Here is a 19,405-nt window from a genome sequence, read left to right as displayed (position 1 = left end):
CCTTTAGTAAATAATCAGGTATATTAAAAAGTATCATTATGACCAATTAAGTCAATTACGGTTAGATTATTTTTTTTAACATTGAAAATTACCCTTCAGAATCTAAAAAGTATTCCTGATATAGCCTTTCTACAGTTTAGCAAACAAGACAGATGTTATTTATTCCATCATATCTATAACATTATGTTGCTATGTTATAAGAAAAATTTAAATTACTCTTCTCCATTTATAAAAGGGGCAGAAGACTATGGTGAACAATTAAAACGAACATATCTGATAATGTCTGATAATGAAGCTGAGGTTTCATAAGTAGGAGTTAATGGTATATCCAAATTAGACTCCTAATGTTAGATGAAGCCGTAGAGGTCAACTAGTTTAGCCTGCAAACCTGTGCCTAAACTTTCCTTATTCATTTTTGTTACAAAACTTGTCTTCTAGTGTTTCCAGTGATGAGGAACTCAGGAGGCAGTGCATTCTGTGTCAGACTGTTTTCATAGGAAGTTCATTGCTCTATCATATTGCAACATGCCTTCCCATAACTTCTTAGGAGACATAAAAAGTTAAGTTGAATCAAACTTCTATAACAATCCTCTAAGTAGCTGAAAAAGCTTTCCTATTCTTTCTTGAGTTCTCTCTTCTCAAAGTTGAATATCCCAGTTCTTCATCTGCCTTGTTTTACCAGACCTAGCCATTTACCTAGAACCAAGTTCAAATTTTTACATGGGTGGACATTTAAAAAGTATTTCCTCCTGTGCTAAGCACATCACTGTGAGGCTGTACTGAGGGCATCTTGCTGGTTTTACTTTCAGTTGTATGTTTTGGCAAGTGGAGGCCCCTCAGGTATGGGTAAGTAACGATTTTAGTGTCCTCACAGAGGAAGGGGAAGAGGTAAGAGAAAGGGAGCCAACATTTATTGAACGGCTGCTGGGCACTGTGCTAGGAGGCCTTCATATAATGACTTAAGGAATACACAAACACCACTAATTGAGTAAAAATGACTTCTTTTGGTTTAGTAATATTTTTTTTGGATGAGTACATTTAAACTTTTTAATTGAAGTAAAAAATAAGTGCAATAAGAGGGAAAGGGTTGGGGGCAGACAGTGGAAGGTATAAAGGAAGCAAAGGAAAGAGGACCAAGGAAGCCAAGGGTATCCTGGCAGAATCTACAGAAATAAAGTTGAGAGAAATAAAGGTCAGAATTTCTGAACACAATAATGGAACTTGGGAATTTTAAGAGTGTCAAAAGCAGAGGGAAAGGGAATCAGTTGGAGGAGTAGAGGTAGCTGGGGGGTGGGAGGGGAGTAAGAGGTGGGTGATCTTGTCTTACCCTTTGCTTAGTTTCTGTGTAGCCTGGCAGGGAGACATAATTCCCAGTCAGCCCACCTTGCTGCCTGGCAGGAAAGGGCATAGCATAGAAAAACACCTTTAGTGGCAGTATATAACTCAACCCCCTGCCTGGAGTCATATCGGGGGCTTTGATCTTCCCACTGCCCCCCTTCAGCCATGTGTACTTTAAGAGAGTATCTGCGAAAGCACTCAGTCAACTGAAAAGTGCTATGTAAATGCAAGTTATTATTATTTGAAATGAAAGAATGGTACGTCAGAATTTCTTTACTGGGAGCAGTGGGATACAAAAAAGGAAGAATATTCCTTTCAAGACTCACAAAATGACTCCAAAATTCTCCCTGCTACTTTTTGAGTTTTGTTATCAAACAATAGACATGAATGAAGCGACTGCAAAGAGAAGCAATAAAGATGCAGCGATGCTACTGGCTACAAGGGCTAAAGTACTGCTTAGTTGTAACAAGGAAGGAACAGGGATCAGGAAGGATTTTTCTGGTTTCAAAAGCCATTTCCCTGGAGGGAGGAAAAAGTCCCTTCAGCTTTGACCTTCATACCTATAAAGAAATGTATCTGTTACTGTGAAGAAAAGACCATTTTCTATAGATACCCTTTCCCTCTTACTATTACTATTGAAAGATTTAAACTTCTTAAATAACTCTGGATGAGTTTCATAAAGACAGAGGGTGCTAAATTATCTGAATCACTGAGCTGAGAAAATTCAAATTGTATCTGAGTAGAAAGAGAGCAATGTTGTTGAATTAAAGGAACAATTAATCATAACCTGAGCATTACCAGCTCCAGTCTGTGAACGATTTTAATGTAGAAAATTCACTTGATCAAATTTCAATGTCAGAAATATAACACACAAAGTTCTTAAATGTCCCCAACTAAACTTTATGACCAAGCATAATTTAAGAGAATAAAAGCCTACTGAGTCACCAAGCCCGCTTAGCAAGAGCTGAGTCTCTGAATTTACTAATGTAAATTAGCAGTATTCAAGATCCTTTAAAGAAATACTTACTAGGAAAGCCAAGAAATATGTTTTACCAATGAAATTCCTAAGCCATTAGCTATTTACTAAAACCTTTTCTTATGATAACAGTGAAATGAAACCCCTCTCGCTGCTAGGCTTTGTTTCATCTGGGCAACCTGAGGGCCTGCGTGGGAGGAGGACATGCTCTGATCAGGGCTGCAGCAACCACGGAAGCAGGCTCCAGTGAGCAGCTACTGACTGCAGCAACAGGAGAGCTACAATCATCACTACACATGCTGCTACCCACCCTTTCGAAGGATAGCCCTTAAGTCCACAGTCACCTGGAGGCCAAAGCCCTGCAGCGTAGGACTTCACAGCACCCATCACTACCCAGTTCTACCTTCTAAAATCGAGTCCTAGCAGCAGGCACTCACTCAATAACCGTTTGTGTAAGGAATTACTTTAGGAACACATCTGAACCAAGCACCTAGAAAACAACTACGTGCCAGCAACGAATGAACTTCTTTCTTCCCTTCTTTCTCTCTTCTGACTCTATGAATGTTCCTCCATTTCTCTCTTATGGGAGAAAAATGGACACGATATTTATTTAGAATCCACTGTGCTTATTAAAGATGTGCATACTTTGGATTTAATTTTAAAAAAGAAAAACTAAGTTGAAGGTCTTACAATCTTATGAAAATAATATAGTAAAACTACTCTTTGAATGTGACCCTGGATTTTTCTTCCCCTTTGACAGTCAATAACCCCCAAGCTTTAAATAATAAGCACAGGTCATAAGCAAATATTTAAACAGCAGTGTGTATCTGAATATTATTCGAAGAAACACTAAAAGATAACTTTTATCTTAAAATTATAATTCAATTTATTAAAAGGAATTATTAAATTAGTATACCTTTTAGTTGGTTCCATCTGCAAATTCTTACCTTGAATCCATCCTTCTTGTTTTTTTCCAAACCTGACCATTCTCCAGGCTGAAAATTAATTTTAAGAAATATAAGTGACTTGGTAAAAGCAGTACCTATAATTTCCCTATTTTGGACTCTAAGGTATGAGCTTCCAGGTAGGACATTTAGTTTAATTTACATAATAGGGGAGGAAAATTATTTGGCTCTAATTACTCAGACAATACTGTTGCTCTGACAACAAAACTAGACCAAAGATAAAACCAACCCTTTTAATATCTTCTATGCACTTAATGATGTAGCTCCTCTTGATTGCTTCTTTCACTGCATACGCATCACTTAGGATTGTCAGGTGCTCCTCCAAAGCTTGCTGAATAAGGCTACTGGGCAACGTTGGGAGATGAGCCAGTTCCCAGAGTACATCTAACACCTATAATAAACCACATGTGATGAGCCAGCCCATACGCAAGTAAAGCTGCTTTAAGTACTTGTAGCTAGAAAAAGTCATTTGATTCTCCTGCCTTTCCAGAAGTGGTCTCAAAGCGAGCTTCACGGCCTATTCGTCCAATCAGGCTCAATAGCTTCTGTCTTACTCTATCGGTCTCGGTCTCCCAGCTCTGTAGAACGAAAAAGAAAAGACACAGGAACTGCTTCCCAGTCCCATTTGATCACACTGGCAAAATATGCAAAAACTTTAAACTTGAGCTAAAAAAGTTTAATAAAGTAAGAAGTGTACGGTTAAACACTGCTAATTTAGAGGGAGGAGACTTCAAAATAAAATTATTTTAGAAATATTTAAAAGTAAGCACGTTTGAACACATACCTTCTGAATGAGAACAAACAAATGATTAAGCTGATCTGAATTAAATTTGACAGCTGCTGCAGCAATAATAGTATGGATATTCTCGATCACAGTAGATGATTGTCCTGACTAGAAAAGAAGACATTGGGAAGAAAGTTAAGTCTTGGAGACCGGAAAAACCCAAGTCTTTCCCTGTTGATTTATAGACGCAAAAGCAAAACAGTAACAAAGATAAATTGATTCTAGTCTAACAGCATACATACACTTGCGTGATAAAATTGGTAAGACTACAAGAAGCAACCATTATTAATGGTTATCTGTTGGCCTTGTTTAAATTCCTAGAAGCATTAAATCTCTAAAAAGACAATGTAAAAAAAGATGAGAATCAAGTTCTCAATCTGACATGTTCATTTCAAGAGGAGAACAAAATATCTTCAACTGGCTTAAAAACAATTTAAACTAATTACAAGAAAAACATACTCACTTTTCACATTTTATAAATGATCTTGAGGGTCTCAGTTGAGAGTATTATGTGTCTCATTTTTAAATCTGCTTATAGATAATTTGTGACTTCAATTATTATTTATTTATCCATGGGCAGTAAGTCTCTGCTTTAGAGAGTCACCACCCTTCGCCCTTACTGAAAAAAGTTAGAAAAAGGCAAAAATAATTCTGATCAACTTACCTGTATCTTCCAAATTTTAGTGAGCTCATCTAAAGACAATTTACTGCCCAAGAGTTCAATAATTCCCTTTATACGATCACAGTATTGTGCTTGGTCTATGTTGCCTAAGAGAAGAAACACCAGAGAGGCAGACAGATACAGTGAACACTAACTTTCTAAATATGATCCTATTTATTCAAAGCAATATTAACTTTCTGTAAGATTATTTAAAGGCTAATATAGTCAAAACAACAATTTCATACCTTTTTTATACAGAAATATATTATTTATGTGTTAGGTAACCTTTTTTAAGCAACTTACCTTCCAATGCAATTGAAAGAACTGAGTTCTCAACTAGCCAATCTAATAGTCTGTCTGTATCTATAGCATTCTTCACAGATTTGGATAAAGTGCTATCTTCTATTAGTTTGGTTACCTAAAAAGACAGGATTATTGTGATTGAATCTAATGCGAATATTCATAATCAAAATCTTCATATATATTTTGTGACTTTTATAGTGTTACAACGTGGTCTAACGATTAGCCAAAATGTATCAAAGGCCAGTTATTAGAAGTTAATAGACCACTTATTTGTGATGTCTCTTTAAAAAGAACACAGAGTTCACACTTCCTGGGCCACTGCTGATTGGCTCAGGGATGCACATCTGACCCAAACTTCAATCAGAGCACTCCTCCAAATTCTATACTTGGGACCAGAGAGAAAGTATCAGTCCTTCCCCAGTCACAAGAGCTATCCATGGCCATGTCTACCATATGAAAGATGCCACTCTGTAGGTGGAAAGAGAACAAGGCCATCATGCTCATAAAAGCAGAGATAAGACCTGGATAGAGTCCTGGCAGTGATTCAGTTCTCAGATTCTAGTTGATCCTGTTGCCCACATGTGTCCCTGCCCTTACACGGTTTGGCTAGTCAATCTCTCATTCATGTGAGACAGCCTAGCCTTCTTCCATTAAATTCCTCTTTTAGTCTAAGATAATTCAAGATGAGTTTATTTCACTTGCAGCCAAGAATCCTAATTAACACAAAGCTGAAGGAAAATAACTGGAATTATGACTGAACTGTATTGGCTCCACCGGAAACTCACCAAAACCAACTATGCTCATGTAAAGTTTAGGAAGCTGCAGAAAATTACTTCCATCATTTTGCTTAGACCATCACAGTTGTAAACAAAACAAAATTTTGCCTCAACCCCAGTTAGAAGATTTGATTTAAGTAAACACATATCTGAAATATAGTAAAAGGAATTATACCCTTAGGGTAAAAAGTAAATCTCAAACTGTATATTCCAAGGAATTATGTTCTAGCAAATTTCACTAGAACACTAAATATTTCACAGAACGAATTTGGAATGTAATACGTATAAAAATATTGCTTTATTAACAATTATAAACATGTATACCATTTTATATATAATCACAGTTAACTCTTTTTGTAGGATTACAAGAAATTATTATTCTTTATTTCCCAACATTTTTATATTAATAACTACAAGTTCTGGAAAAACTTAGTGTCTGTCCTTTAAGTCTTCCAGAAACGGACGCAAAACTTACTTCTTTGAGGGAATTCATTTTAGCGCTAAAATGAGGTGATTTTAGCATGCGCAGTAGGATGTCTAGTCGAAGGTCGTCCACAACGGTCACCAGATCCGGTTGGAAGCGCATGCAAAGTAACTTAATGGCAGACAAGAGCTCCGGGATGCTAACCAATCTCTTTTATTTAAAAACAAAATACACACAAACGTAGAGATACATAAACAGAAAAAACAAAAAGGAACCATGAAGACATTCTGATGCCAATTCTTACACACACACAGGAATACAGGACATTTTCAATAACCATGGTCTAATGGTATATGATATTCCACATGGTCAATAAACTACATTTTACTTCTAAACAAAAGTTAGCATGTGTGAGCAAAGAAAAGGGAAGGGTTCTGTGATAAATTCAAGGTAGACAAAATAAATCACGTTAAATTTAAATGTTAAAATTGCTTTAAACACCTTTGGATAGCTTTTAATACTGAATCATTTTAAAGCTTCTTCAATGCTATACCAATTATACTACTATCAAAATCAACATGTTAAAAAAAAATCAACATGTTAGTAAAATTCTTAATGGTATCACTTGCTGACAACCCTACATTCATTCTATTGACTGAGGTAACACCAACCACTTGGTATTTCAGACAAAACATTTTTTGGTTAGGAGATGTAAAATTAATTTGATGTGAGTTGTATGTGACCAGAATCCAAACAGCAATGGTGTGTGAACCTTGCCCTAAGCCCTGGCTCTGCTTCCATGGACCAATAGGCATTGGGGCTACTTGACTGGAGAGAACATTACCTTATCTTTAAGGTCCTTTTCTTCCACGCTCCGCACGTCCTGGATTGTAGTAAGGATGACTGGGTCCAGCATGGGCTGCAAGAAAACAGTACTAAAGTTAATAAGGACCCGTGAATCTGTCCCCAAACTAGAGAGGGTGCTATTCATATTTCACAAAGGAGAGGGTGCTATGCAAAGATTGGAATTCTAGTATTAGAGCAGCCACTAACTAGGTAATACCATCCCAAGTAAACCCTTAACTGATTCTGTGCCTCAGCTTCTTTACTATCATATGGGTGCAATCCCTCTTTACTATCTTATAAAGGGTCCTTTGAAGAGCAACCAAAGACAACCAAAGACACACCGACTAACTTAAAACATTAAGGCATGAGTATGTACTATTTTTGTAATAAAGTATTTTGCATTTGATTTAAAAAACGAATGTAAGCTCAGACCATGAAAAATACGCTGTTTTATGCATTTATTTTGCTAACTGATATAAATGAGGCCTATAGACAAGACTCATACAACACACTGCTCCAGAATGGTAGCATAACCAGGTAACTAACTCTGAATAGTATGTGAAAAGTAGCAAACTATTAGCTAGATCTAAATGATCACTTCCATTTAAGTAAAATAATTTTTAAAACTTATCTGGTGACAAGAGAAGATAGACAATATTTGGCTGTCAAAGCAAGAAGACATTAGCAATGAATTAAAATGACATCAGGCAACTGATTATCCTAGTAGAATTTCTTTATTTACACTTATGCCAACTGTATAGTGAGAACTGAGGGCTGTCAGGGTAAGAGGCAAGTCACACGGCTCTTGTCAGCATGTGCCAGCCCTGCTTAATTCTCACTGCAACTCTGTGAGATAGGCATGGTTATTATCACTATTTTACAGATAAAAAGCCAAGTCACAGGAGTTACTTCAGTCTTCCGAAGTCACACAAGGAGCAAGTGGTAGAGACAATTGTTAATTTACATAAATATGGTATGAATTTATTGCTGAATGAATTTAAGGTTGGATGGTTTGATATAATTAAAATAAAGATAAAGTTAAATAAGCTTTGGTTGGAAATTCATATACTTTTTACTCTTTTTAAAGTATGCTGTGCTTGGACTTCCGTGGTGGCACAGTGGTTAAGAATTTGCCTGCCAATGCAGGGGACACGGGTTCAAGCCCTGGTCCGGAAAGATCCCACATGCCGCGGAGCAACTAAGCCCGTGCACCACAACTACTGAGCCTGCGCTCTAGAGCCCGCGAGCCACAACTACTGAGCCCGCGGGCCACAACTACTGAAGCCCGCGCACCTAGAGCCCGTGCTCCGCAACAAGAGAAGCTACCGCGATGAGAAGCCTGCGCACCACAACGAAGAGTAGCTCCCGCTCGCAACAACCAGAGAAAGCCCGCGTGCAGCAACGAAGACCCAACGGAGCGAAAAAAAGTACACTGTGTTTACATATAAAACCTGGAATTTCTAAAGAACTTAGTATTAATTAGCAGTTGGAATATTTACACTGAAGCTCTTTCCATGGAGCAATGCATGGGTTTAAAAGCATGCATTTAAAAATTCAATCCTGGCTCTGATTATTAAAAAGCCAATTATTAAGTCAAATCATTTTGTCTCTTTATGTCTTTGTTTCAGCTACAAAACGAATGATTGTATTCATATGCTTAATAAGTGAGAGAACACTAGATGTCTCTAAAGACCTTAGTATCCAGAATGAAGAAATACATAAGTAGCCATCCTGTTTCATTTAAAAATCTTGCAGTATTGCTTTGAACTCTAAAGAAGGCACTTAAAACTTAGAAATAGCAGGAATTTCCAGAACCTACTAAAAAAATCCTATATCCCTTGTTAAAATGGCCCTAAGTAAATTAGATATTAGAAAGAAGGAACAAGTGCATACTATTTGCTTCCAAAGGACACTAAGCTTTCAAAACCATTTGCGGTGATTTAAAAAAAAATCTCTGTGAAAGTTTTAAGTTTCACAGACTTATTTCTATAAAGAAAATAATAAATGGAGGTATTTCAACATGACATTTTATTCAGTAAAACTTGTTAACTGAAATGGAAAGGAATAAGAAAATGTAATAAGCCCTAAGCATTAGGAAGCTGAACATTCCACAGCCTCGACTATCCTGTGACCTGCTGACGTACAATCTGCAGAGGCAAGAAATCAGACAAGATGTGCTGTTAAACTGTTACTCAGATAGTGAGTGACTTGGCTAGCAGGTGAGCCCAGCACCACTCAACACTGTTTAACACATAATGGCACTGAACCCTTAAATAATCCTGTAAAGGGGGTAGGGATATATGCCACCTATTTTATAGTGAAGGAAGCAAAGAAAAATATATGCTATAATATGTAATTATATTTGATAAAATGATAAATTAAAAAGGTAAATAACCTTAAATGTTAGGTCTCCTATACCTTAAATTAGTAATCACTTTTATTTATCTTCTGATATTTTCACTATAAAGATAGCTAATCTGAAAAAAAAAGTTACTCTAAATTAGGCACAATTCTGAACAACCTGATAAAAAGATAATTTTACTGTTTGTATGTCTTAGATCACCTCTGAAGTAAGTGTAAAATGGCCTGTCTTACCTGTACCACTGAGGAGTTGAGGTACTCTGCACACACCCCTAAGGGCTGCACCAGTGCTGATACTGCCTGAAAAAAGACAGTAAAGGTGAGAAATAAATGTGAGCGAGTTTCTTCCTTTTAACATTAAACAAATCCCTTTTAATATGTCAGAGAACATTTTATACTCTTGAATAGAAGAACTGATATAAAGATGTCGATTTATTTAAATTACTGTAGAAATGTGATTTAAATCATAATATGCCAATAAAACTTCTTTCAAGGCTTGGATGAGATGATTCTAACGTTCACATTGCAGAGTAATAAAAATTTTTATTTGAACAAGGAGAGAACAGTTGGGGAAGGAGTGAAATGTGCCTTTAACAAAAAAATACTTAAAACTTCCATGAAGAAAATTATAAAACTTTACAAAAATACATAAATAGTCCAGGACTAATAAATGAGATACCATGTTCTTGAATGGAAAAGACCAGTACTGTAAAAATGAACAAACTGAACACACCTACAAACTGAACACAATTCCACATATGGTCTTGGTGGAACTTTCTAGAGCAGGAGAACCTGACATGCTGGCTATATTCAGAAGAGTAAAAATATGAGAATGATCAATAAAATTTGAGAAAAGAAAGACGCTGAGCAAAACTGGCACTATCAATAATGAAAACACTGGAGAAATGGTATAAAAATGGCAGAGTGACCGAACGAATGAATGACAGGAACAGAAGTCCAAGAACAATTCATGTATACACGGGACTCTGACATTTGATAAAGCCAACAAATCAAAGTAGTGAAGAAAAAAATGGAATATTTTTTAAAGGATCTTAACAACAATTAGTTACCCATTTGGAAGAAAATAAAATTGGATTTCTATCTTACATCATATATAAATACATTCTAAACGAATTCAAGAACTAAGTTTAAAAAATGAAACTGTAGAAGTATAAAATTATATGAGTATTTTTATAACCTTGAGATGGGGAAGGAAACACTCCCCAAGCAAATCAGAAAAATTTTAAGCCATTAAGGAAAAAACTGACTGTATAAAATTTTGAAGCCTCTCTATGGCAAAAAGACACCATCAACAGAAATGAAAAGAGAAGGAAAAGAAATTTACAAATACACAAAATAGACATGACATTGATATACTTAATATAAAAAGAAAAAAATAAATAAGACAAGGAACCCCAAAGACCTATGTAAATAGATCAAATTTACAGAAGAAATGCCAATAGCCAATAGTCATATAACAAAATGCTCAAATTCACAGGAAATCAGAGTATTGCAAATTAGATAATAAAATACCATTTTTTTGGTCCATCATATTGGAAAATTAAAGACTGACAATATTCAGCACTAATGTCATACTAGGAAATGACTTTATGGGAGTATACACTGGTCACCACTTTTTAAAAGGAGATTTAGCACTATCAATTATAATTTTAAAATGTATATAATCTTTGAAATCCCACTTTCTAGGAATCTATCCTTCAGATATGGCAGCAAATGTACACAAGGACAAATTTACATGGAACACTCTCTGTAATAGCAAAAACTTAGAAATAATCCAATGCTCATTAATAAATGACTGCATCACGGTACAACAGTTGCAGGAACACACTGGAGCCATCAAAAACACTGATAGCACTAACCTGGAAAGATGTCCATGATATAATGTTATGTGAAAGTATGCTACTAGGTATAGTTTGATTACAATTTGGTCTCAAAGAGAAAGAGAGAACATGCAGATATATTTTATATAAACTTAGGAAAAAGTCAGAAAGGCTATGCATTATATGGGTAACCATGACCTAGGAGGTAGATGTATGTGTTGGGGTGGGGTGGAGGACAGGAAACCTCCACTTCTTACTTTGTACAGGTATTTTAAACTGACAGATTGTGAATGATTTTTTTCCCCCAGTATTTTTCAAATCCAAAAATATGTAAATATAAATGTAAAACGATGACATTCACTTGTATTCAGTCTTATAACACAGCCTAAATTTATTCTGGGACATAGTCACCTTCTTAACTGGTCAGAAATGAGACATTTATTGTGATTTAAAAAACAATTATTGATTTATTTTTGGCTGCCTTGGGTCTTTGTTGCTGCATGCAGGCTTTCTCTAGCTGCTGTGAGCGGGGCTACTCTTCATTGCGGCATGTGGGCTTCTCATTGCAGTGGCTTCTCTTGTTGCAGAGCACGGGCTCTAGGTGCACGGGCTTCAGTGGTTGTGGCTTGCGGACTCAGTAGTTGTGGTGCACGGGCTTAGTGTTGCTCTGCGGCATGTGGGATCTTCCTAGACCAGGGCTCGAACACTTGAATTGGCAGGTGGATTCTTAACCACTGCACCACCAGGGAAGCCCTTACTGTGCAATTTTAATTGGACCTGTTTGCAAAATTAGAGCCTCAATCTTTGCAATCTCCTTCTCCTATGCCTGAATTTCTACCATCTTCTCAATACAACCTAAACAATCTAATTTTACATCAACTGCAACAAACAACACAGTTGTCTGAAAAATGGTCTGACCTAAGGGAAAAATCTTCGAGGTATCTTTAGCTTCAAGACATTTGATAATAATGAGGGCAAGCCCAGATTCCTATGCATCCATCCTTGGCCAATTTTCATCCAAGTAGGGGAGAAACTTTGGGCTTCTCTGTTTGTTTGTTTAAATAAATTAACTCTGAAGGAAATTAGTGAGTGTTTTATTTAAACTTTTTAAAAAATGAAGCTCATTTCTAATACTGCCCAATGACCTATATAGCCAGTTCTTGAGAAACAAGCAAGCTGGATAAAACCCTGTATCTGAACAGGTGTTGTTTTGTCTTGCTTTTGAAGTCACTAACTATTATCTTCCAGGTCAAGAGTCGTCTCTAACATACCTGATCCACTTAATGGGGATCAAAATGACAGCCTAACAACCTAGTTAACAGTCAGGGAGGGAGAAGAGGCCTCTCTGATCAGTGTCAGTAGAAGTATTTATGAGCTGGCAGACATATGATCTTTAAGGATAAACACTGGGTAGCAAGAAATAGACTATTACCAACCACAGCACCAGTCTCTCTCATTGACCGTTGTTACTGCTCTCATGCAAAGATAGACCAAGGGAGTTAGGTGATTGGTCACGGTCCCACAGAAATAACTGCTACTGTAAGCACAATTTATACCACTTCGGTATATTATTTTACCACATCATTTTCTGCTCTGATCAATTTACAGTAGCTAGCACAGTGTCTTCTACATGGCAAGTACATACGTAGCTTATAACTGAATGATTAATTAACTAGAGAACAGAATAAAGTGCTCTCGGTTACAAACAAGTCGGCAGTCCGTGAAAAATTAAAGATTATGTTATTCCCCTTATCACAAGGTTAAATTTGAGAAAATAAAGTTGACATGAAAAGATAATGGTATTGCACCTGAGGGATGGTTCTAAGCTCCTGTTATAGCCCTTGTTATCTATGAATCTATGTAACACCAAAAAGCTGACTAAACAATCTTAAAATAAAATATTTTATTTGTTTCTGGTACTATGAAATAATTTCTGACTTATCTGAGGCATAAAATTGTTATGTACACATATACTTGCCACATATAGCAACTGTCCCTAAATAGCAAGATAATTTCATGTAACCACCACAAGTTAGTAGTTAAGAGAAAAATATCACAAAGAGAAATTAGTGTGGTGAAAAAAAAAAACCAAACACCATACACTGAAATTTGCTTATTTTGATTAACAGTAAACATTTCTGTGGTTATCAGCAACATGGAAGCTGCTCCTGTAAAGATTGACTTAAACTTTAACATTTAATTTAATTTGTCTAGACCATGTCCCTTGGGTTACACAGCAACCCAGATAAAGTGAACTTCCACACTGTATATATATAGTGGTTTAACTTACCCCAAGTTCTATATCTTCTGAATGGAGCTTGGCCTGGATTGCTGCAAATCCACCTAATTCTCCAAACTGAGAAGAAAAAAGGTATACGTTAATTTTAAAATGCTATACCTTAATAGTTTAAGCAAGCAACTAAGGCTCACATTCTGCTTTATCAGTGTGCTCTATAATCCTGGTCTTAAGGGTCATCACAAAAATAATTCCAATGCTCCTGTGATATACTAGAGGAGATGTGCTAAGCCCTAAGGCTGAGGTTTATCTGTATAAACAGCACATACAAAACAGAGGGAGAAACTGTAAAACCTATCTGATTATTTTCTGTAGCTGTCATCTACCTAAAACACCAAACTCTAGGAAATCTCATTAGAAAATGGAAAACATGATCATATTAATAAAAGCTTTATACCTTATTTACCAAATCCACAACCCATCCATGAGGCTCCTATGAGAAAAGAAAATAGAAATTGAGATGGCAATACAAAAACTTCCCTACTAACCCTCATATTTCTTTTATCCTAAATCAAATGTTGGAAAAAAATTAAAATTTAAAAAATATTTCAAAGTTTTCTCAAATGTTTCTTAACGTGATTCTTTGACATTACTGTAAACAGTTGCATGAGTAAGTCTGTATTTTGATGGAATTGCTACAATACGAAGCATTTATGTGTTTTGGGTAGCTGAGATCAGTTTAAGCTCTCTGAGGTACAAGATAACTTGAGTTAAATTTTCTAAGAGAGTTATATTTTAGGAACTAAATTAACTTAAAGAGTAGCAAATCAGGAATCAAGGAATTAAAAGTTTTAGTCCCAGCTGTACCATTAATTACTGTCCTAGAGTAAGCTCTTCTTTTCTCCTCCTTTTCTTCCCTCCTTTCCTTTCTTAAGCATTCACTGTTCTAGGGGCTGAATAATGTTCTAGTGGCTGGATACAGAACAGTGACTAAGAAGAGATGTGGTACCTGCTTTCACAGAGCTCATATTCTAGCAGGATCAATAAAGACAAGTAAACCAACACATAACTCAGATTGTGCTAAATTCCACAAAAGGAAAAACAAAAGGTCTTCAAATGAAAAAGGAGCCTACTCTGTTCAGAGTGGTGGTCACAGAAAACCTCTCTGAAGAGGTGGTCTTTAATCTGGAACTTAAAGGATGAGACAGATTTAGCCATTCAAAGAATAGTCCAGGCAGAGAGGCTGAAATGGAAAAGGTCCTGTTTGGGGAAGGCAGAAAAGCCTACCTTGTTTGAAAAACTGAGAGGCAACTCTCCCAGCTGGGAGCCGGGGTGCAGGAGAGAAGGTACAGATGAAGCTGTAGAGACAGGAAAAGCCAGATGATGCAGAAATCTGTAGACTGTGATTAGAAAGAAAGCAACAGAGGTGTTTAAAGCAAGAAAATGATGCCTTTTATGTTTTAAGGGGATGTTTTGCAGTTATGTGGAGAATGGAATGGAATGGATCAATGAGAGAGTGAAAAGTAGAGATACCAGGGAGAAGACTAGTGCAGTAACTAGGTAGGACATGATGGTGTTTGGAGTAGGATGGTGGCAGAGGAAAAAGAGAGAAGTCAACTTAAAATCTATGTGAGATTAAATCAAAGGACCTGTTTACAGTTTGGATATGGGGAATAAGAAAAAGGGATGAATCGTGGCTGATTCCTATGTTTTGGCTTGAGCATGTAGGTAGATGGTGATGCCATTTACTGAAAGGGAGAAGAATGAAGGCTGGGGAGACATAATGAAGTTCCATTTTAGGCACAGTTTGAGATGTCTGTGTGGCAACCAAGAGGAGACAGTTGGCTCTTCAAGTCTGTTGTGCTCAGAGAAGAGGTTTGGGCCACAGAGATATAATAAAGCAGAGGGCCATCAGCACAAAGACAGCATTTAAACCCATGAGAATGGAAGATATTTCTTAGAGAGAGTACTCTGGATCAAAGTTGGGTAGAGGTGAAGGAGTCGAGAAAGGAAAGGTGGCTGAGGGGCAGGCAGAAAGCAAGAGACTGTAGGAAGGAAGTTTCAAGGAGGGAGAAACTGACTGTGACCATTCCTGTTGACGGGGTCGAGAGACATTTCCTCTGGATCTAGAAACACGAAGGTGCTGGTATCTTAACGAGAGCTGTTTCAGTGGAGTGGTGGAGAAAGAAGGCAGAATGGAATGCCTTGAAGAGTTAATGCAGAGTTCAGTCTAGTGACCCCAAACATCTCTCCAGCCGAAAATAACTTAACACCACTGGATAAAAACATTAAAAAAAAAACACTTTAAAAATATATAGCTGAGTTGACACAAAGTGCTCAGAAGTTTTAAAAAAAGAGAAAGCAGAAATCCTGTGAGGTAAGCAAACTGTGAGGCCAGCTTTCACGCTGTAGGCATCTGTGGAACTCTGGAGACCTCTAGCTTCCATTTTCACAGCCTTACAGTGGCTGAGAAGCAGGACATGTAGTCAAGACAGGGCTCAGAGACTAAGAAGAGTTTGTCACATAAACCAAGAACCCAAAGGGCTACATCCTGAGTGTAAGATGAACTGAAATAAACTTACCTGTGGAAGGGAAACAACAAGGAAGCCTGCCTACCTTGACTGTGGTACTGGACTGTGAGAAGAAAAAAATTCTCCAGGAATTTATAACCACAAAATTGCCCTCACATGTCTTTGCTGCTCCAATTCACACTGCCTTTATGGTCTGAAAAACCTTAAGCTGAGAATTTATTCCCAAATCGTAGTATCCCCAGGCATCTGGAAGAAGTAAATCTTTTTTGGAGGAAAGAACTTTCAACTCAGGCCTCAAAAACTCTTCTTAGATTAAATTCCAAGAAACGTAAGTTCACAGGAAAACAAAAAAATACGTATAAAAATGTTTTTCTATACACATACATACATATACAAAACAACTGAGTAAAAGCTGGCAGAATCAGACCAGCTTTTAGATGTCAGACATATGCTTATATGTTAAGCATTAAACATATAAGTTAAACATCAAACAAGGAGGAGACTGAAAATATGAGTCAAGAACATGAGATAACAAAAAATAAGCAGAGTCAAAAATGAACCAATGAGAATTTATAGAAATGAGAAATATAATAAATGAAATTAAAGACAATGAATAGGTTAAATAGCCTATAGGATACAAATAGAAAAAAAATCGGTGAACTGGACCACAGATCTGAAAAAATGTTATCAGAAATTCAGTACAAGAAGACAGAAAGACGGAGAATATGAAAGAGAATAAGGGACATAAGAACAGAATGAGAGGGACTTCCCCGGTGGTCCAGTGGCTAAGGCTCCACACTCCCAATCGAGGGGGCCCAGGTTCGATCCCTGGCCAGGGAACTAGATCCCATATGCCGCAACTAAGAATTCGCATGCTGCAACTAAAGATCCCACATACCGCAACAAAGATCCCATGTGCAGCAATTAAGACCCGGTACAGTCAAATAAATAAATAAATAAATATTAAAAAAAAAAAAAGAACAGAATGAGAAGGTCCAACATGTAGCCAATCAAAGTTCTAGAGGAAGCGAGACTAATGGGGAAGAGGCAATATTTACAAAGGTAATGGTTGAGAATTTTCCAGAATTGCGACAAGATATAAATCCTTAGATTCGAAAATTCAATGATCTGAAGCAAAATAAACAAAAAGAATACCTCAGTTAATTGCAGTGAGAGTCAAATTGCCAACTATCAAAAAGAAATAAAATAGCCATGAAGAAAAGAAAGACTTCTTACAAAGGAACAACAGTCAGACCAACAATCAACTTTCAATAACAATACTCAAAGCCAGAAGACAGGGCTTACCTGGTGGCACAGTGGTTAAGAATCCTCCTGCCAAGGCAGGGGACACGGGTTTGAGCCCTGGTCAGGGAAGATCCCACATGCTGCGGAGCAACTAAGCCCGTGGGCCACAACTACTGAGCCTGTGCTCTAGAGCCCGCGAGCCACAACTACTGAAGCCCGCGCACCTACAGCCTGTGCTCCGCAACAAGAGAAGCCACTGCAATGAGAAGCCCGGCGCACCGCAACGAAGAGTAGCCCCCCCTCGCTGCAACTAGAGAAAGCCGCGTACAGCAACAAAGATCAAAGCAGCCAAAAATAAATTTAAAAAAAAAAAGCCAGAAGACACTGAAATGGTAGCTTTGATATTTTGACAGAAAAATGTATGTCAATCTAGGATTTAAAACCCAGTGAAAATGTTCTTCAAGGAATAGGAAATAAAGTCAAGTTTAAGCCATCAAAAACAAAGACTCAACTCCCAATGGACCCCTTATGAAAGGACACTGTACAGGATGTACTCCAGGAAGAAGAAAAATCATCCCAATGGAAGGTCTGAAATACAGAAGGAATGGTACACAAAGAGATAGCATATAAATAGTGCTGAGTCAAAACACTGTATAAGGTAATGATGACTGTACCTATTTGAGGGGATAAAACAATACAGGAGAGGACTAAGACAATGCACAATAAAGACAAAAGGATAATGAGTCAGGTGAGGAATGAGTATACGAAACAGTCTAAGGTTTTCAAGTACTCCTCAGAAGAGGGTAAAGTTACTGATGAAATTTAGGTTTTGTTTAATTAATAAGTTAAAATTTTAGACTAACCACTAAAAGAGTAACTGAGAGGGAAGGATATGGAATCTTTCATCTGGTTGGTTGTGAAGGGGGATAGAGAATAATGCTGAAGCTAGAGATGGAAGTGGTATCCAGGGCAGAATTTTTAAAGATGGGAAAATACTAGACTCTGTTATACACAATGGGAATAATCTGATAAAGGGGAAAAAATTGAGCGTACCAAAGAAAGAATAGAAATGCTAAGGCATAAAATGCTTGAGAAGGCAAGAGGAAAGAAGAGGGGATCTAGGGCATTTGCAGAAGAGATAATTCCTTTTGTGGTAATGAGAAGAAATTAAGAGACAACATTTCTGGGTCTCCATTGTTGTACATGTAAATTGGGGGGAGGAGGAAAAGAACATTTTTTGAGTACTTACTAAAGTGAACCACTGTGTTCAGTGTTTTTATATACATTTGTCATTTAATCTTCACAACATAACTGAAGATAAGATTTTAGTATTTTGGGAGCCAAGACTATAAAAAGAATGCAGACTATGGCACTAGATTGCACAGGTCCCCTCTATAAACAGGTTTGTGAACTTGGGCAAGTACTTAACCTCTGTGTGCCTCAGTTTCTCATCTACAAAATGGGGGTAAAAATAGCACGTAACTCACAGAGCTGTTGTGGGGACTAAATTCCACAGGATATACTCACAGTACTTTCCACTCAGCTCTCATTTCCTCTCTAGAGTACTGCCTGACCTTCCAAGGTGGCAACTCCTTCCCCTTATTCCATACATAGTACTTATTATTATAATTGCACCTATTGTTTGTTATACTGTGATTTTTTTTTTTCCTATTTCCTCCACTATGCTGTAAGTTAGAAGTCATGTCTTATTACTCTTTATACTAAGGGCAGGAACTATTTATTTATATCTCCAAAGCCTAGAATAATGCCAGACACACAGCAAATGTTCAATAAATGATTGCTGAACTGAACCCCTGCCTTCTAGATAAATCAATGGACAAGTTTTCTATCTACTACATTGACTTCTTTCAAATGTCTCTCAAAAACCAAACTGTCTGATCAACAAATTGTCTGAATTATGTACTCCTTGTGGGTATAATGTTATTGGCACTTCGTACGCCTTTAAATATAAAATGAGGATGTTGGTCTGTGCTTAGAAAAAAACAAAAGCTTTAAAGCTTACAGAGTTTAAAGAAAATTATACATGAGATTAACTACTAGATTTTATTTTCTGGGAATAATTAGTCGTTTCAAATGATTTCAAATGCTCTAGCTTCT

The 19,405-nt window shown here is 37.0% G+C and overlaps 1 protein-coding gene across 6 annotated transcripts in view; it reads right to left on the bottom strand.

The window, feature by feature from the left end:
* Nucleotides 1-19,405, bottom strand: part of USP24 (ubiquitin specific peptidase 24) — a 148,155-nt gene that overhangs the window by 80,842 nt on the left and 47,908 nt on the right. For all 6 annotated transcript variants that reach the window (XM_027108404.1, XM_027108408.1, XM_027108403.1 and 3 more), the window contains exons 6-16: nucleotides 13,969-14,004; nucleotides 13,566-13,631; nucleotides 9,669-9,734; nucleotides 7,072-7,146; nucleotides 6,279-6,437; nucleotides 5,028-5,142; nucleotides 4,728-4,831; nucleotides 4,064-4,171; nucleotides 3,762-3,857; nucleotides 3,509-3,670; nucleotides 3,262-3,309 (exon numbers count right to left, since the gene is read on the bottom strand). In XM_027108404.1, coding sequence (XP_026964205.1) covers nucleotides 3,262-3,309; nucleotides 3,509-3,670; nucleotides 3,762-3,857; nucleotides 4,064-4,171; nucleotides 4,728-4,831; nucleotides 5,028-5,142; nucleotides 6,279-6,437; nucleotides 7,072-7,146; nucleotides 9,669-9,734; nucleotides 13,566-13,631; nucleotides 13,969-14,004 — 1,035 coding nt within the window. The remainder of the gene's footprint in view (nucleotides 1-3,261; nucleotides 3,310-3,508; nucleotides 3,671-3,761; nucleotides 3,858-4,063; nucleotides 4,172-4,727; nucleotides 4,832-5,027; nucleotides 5,143-6,278; nucleotides 6,438-7,071; nucleotides 7,147-9,668; nucleotides 9,735-13,565; nucleotides 13,632-13,968; nucleotides 14,005-19,405) is intronic.

This window comes from Aethalodelphis obliquidens, unplaced genomic scaffold, assembly GCF_003676395.1.
Source record: "Aethalodelphis obliquidens isolate GAN/ISIS:26980383/991018 unplaced genomic scaffold, ASM367639v1 scaffold9, whole genome shotgun sequence".
Classification (NCBI taxonomy): domain Eukaryota; kingdom Metazoa; phylum Chordata; class Mammalia; order Artiodactyla; family Delphinidae; genus Aethalodelphis; species Aethalodelphis obliquidens.
Note: the sequence above shows the minus strand (reverse complement) of the source record. Positions and strands in the feature narration are given on the sequence as shown.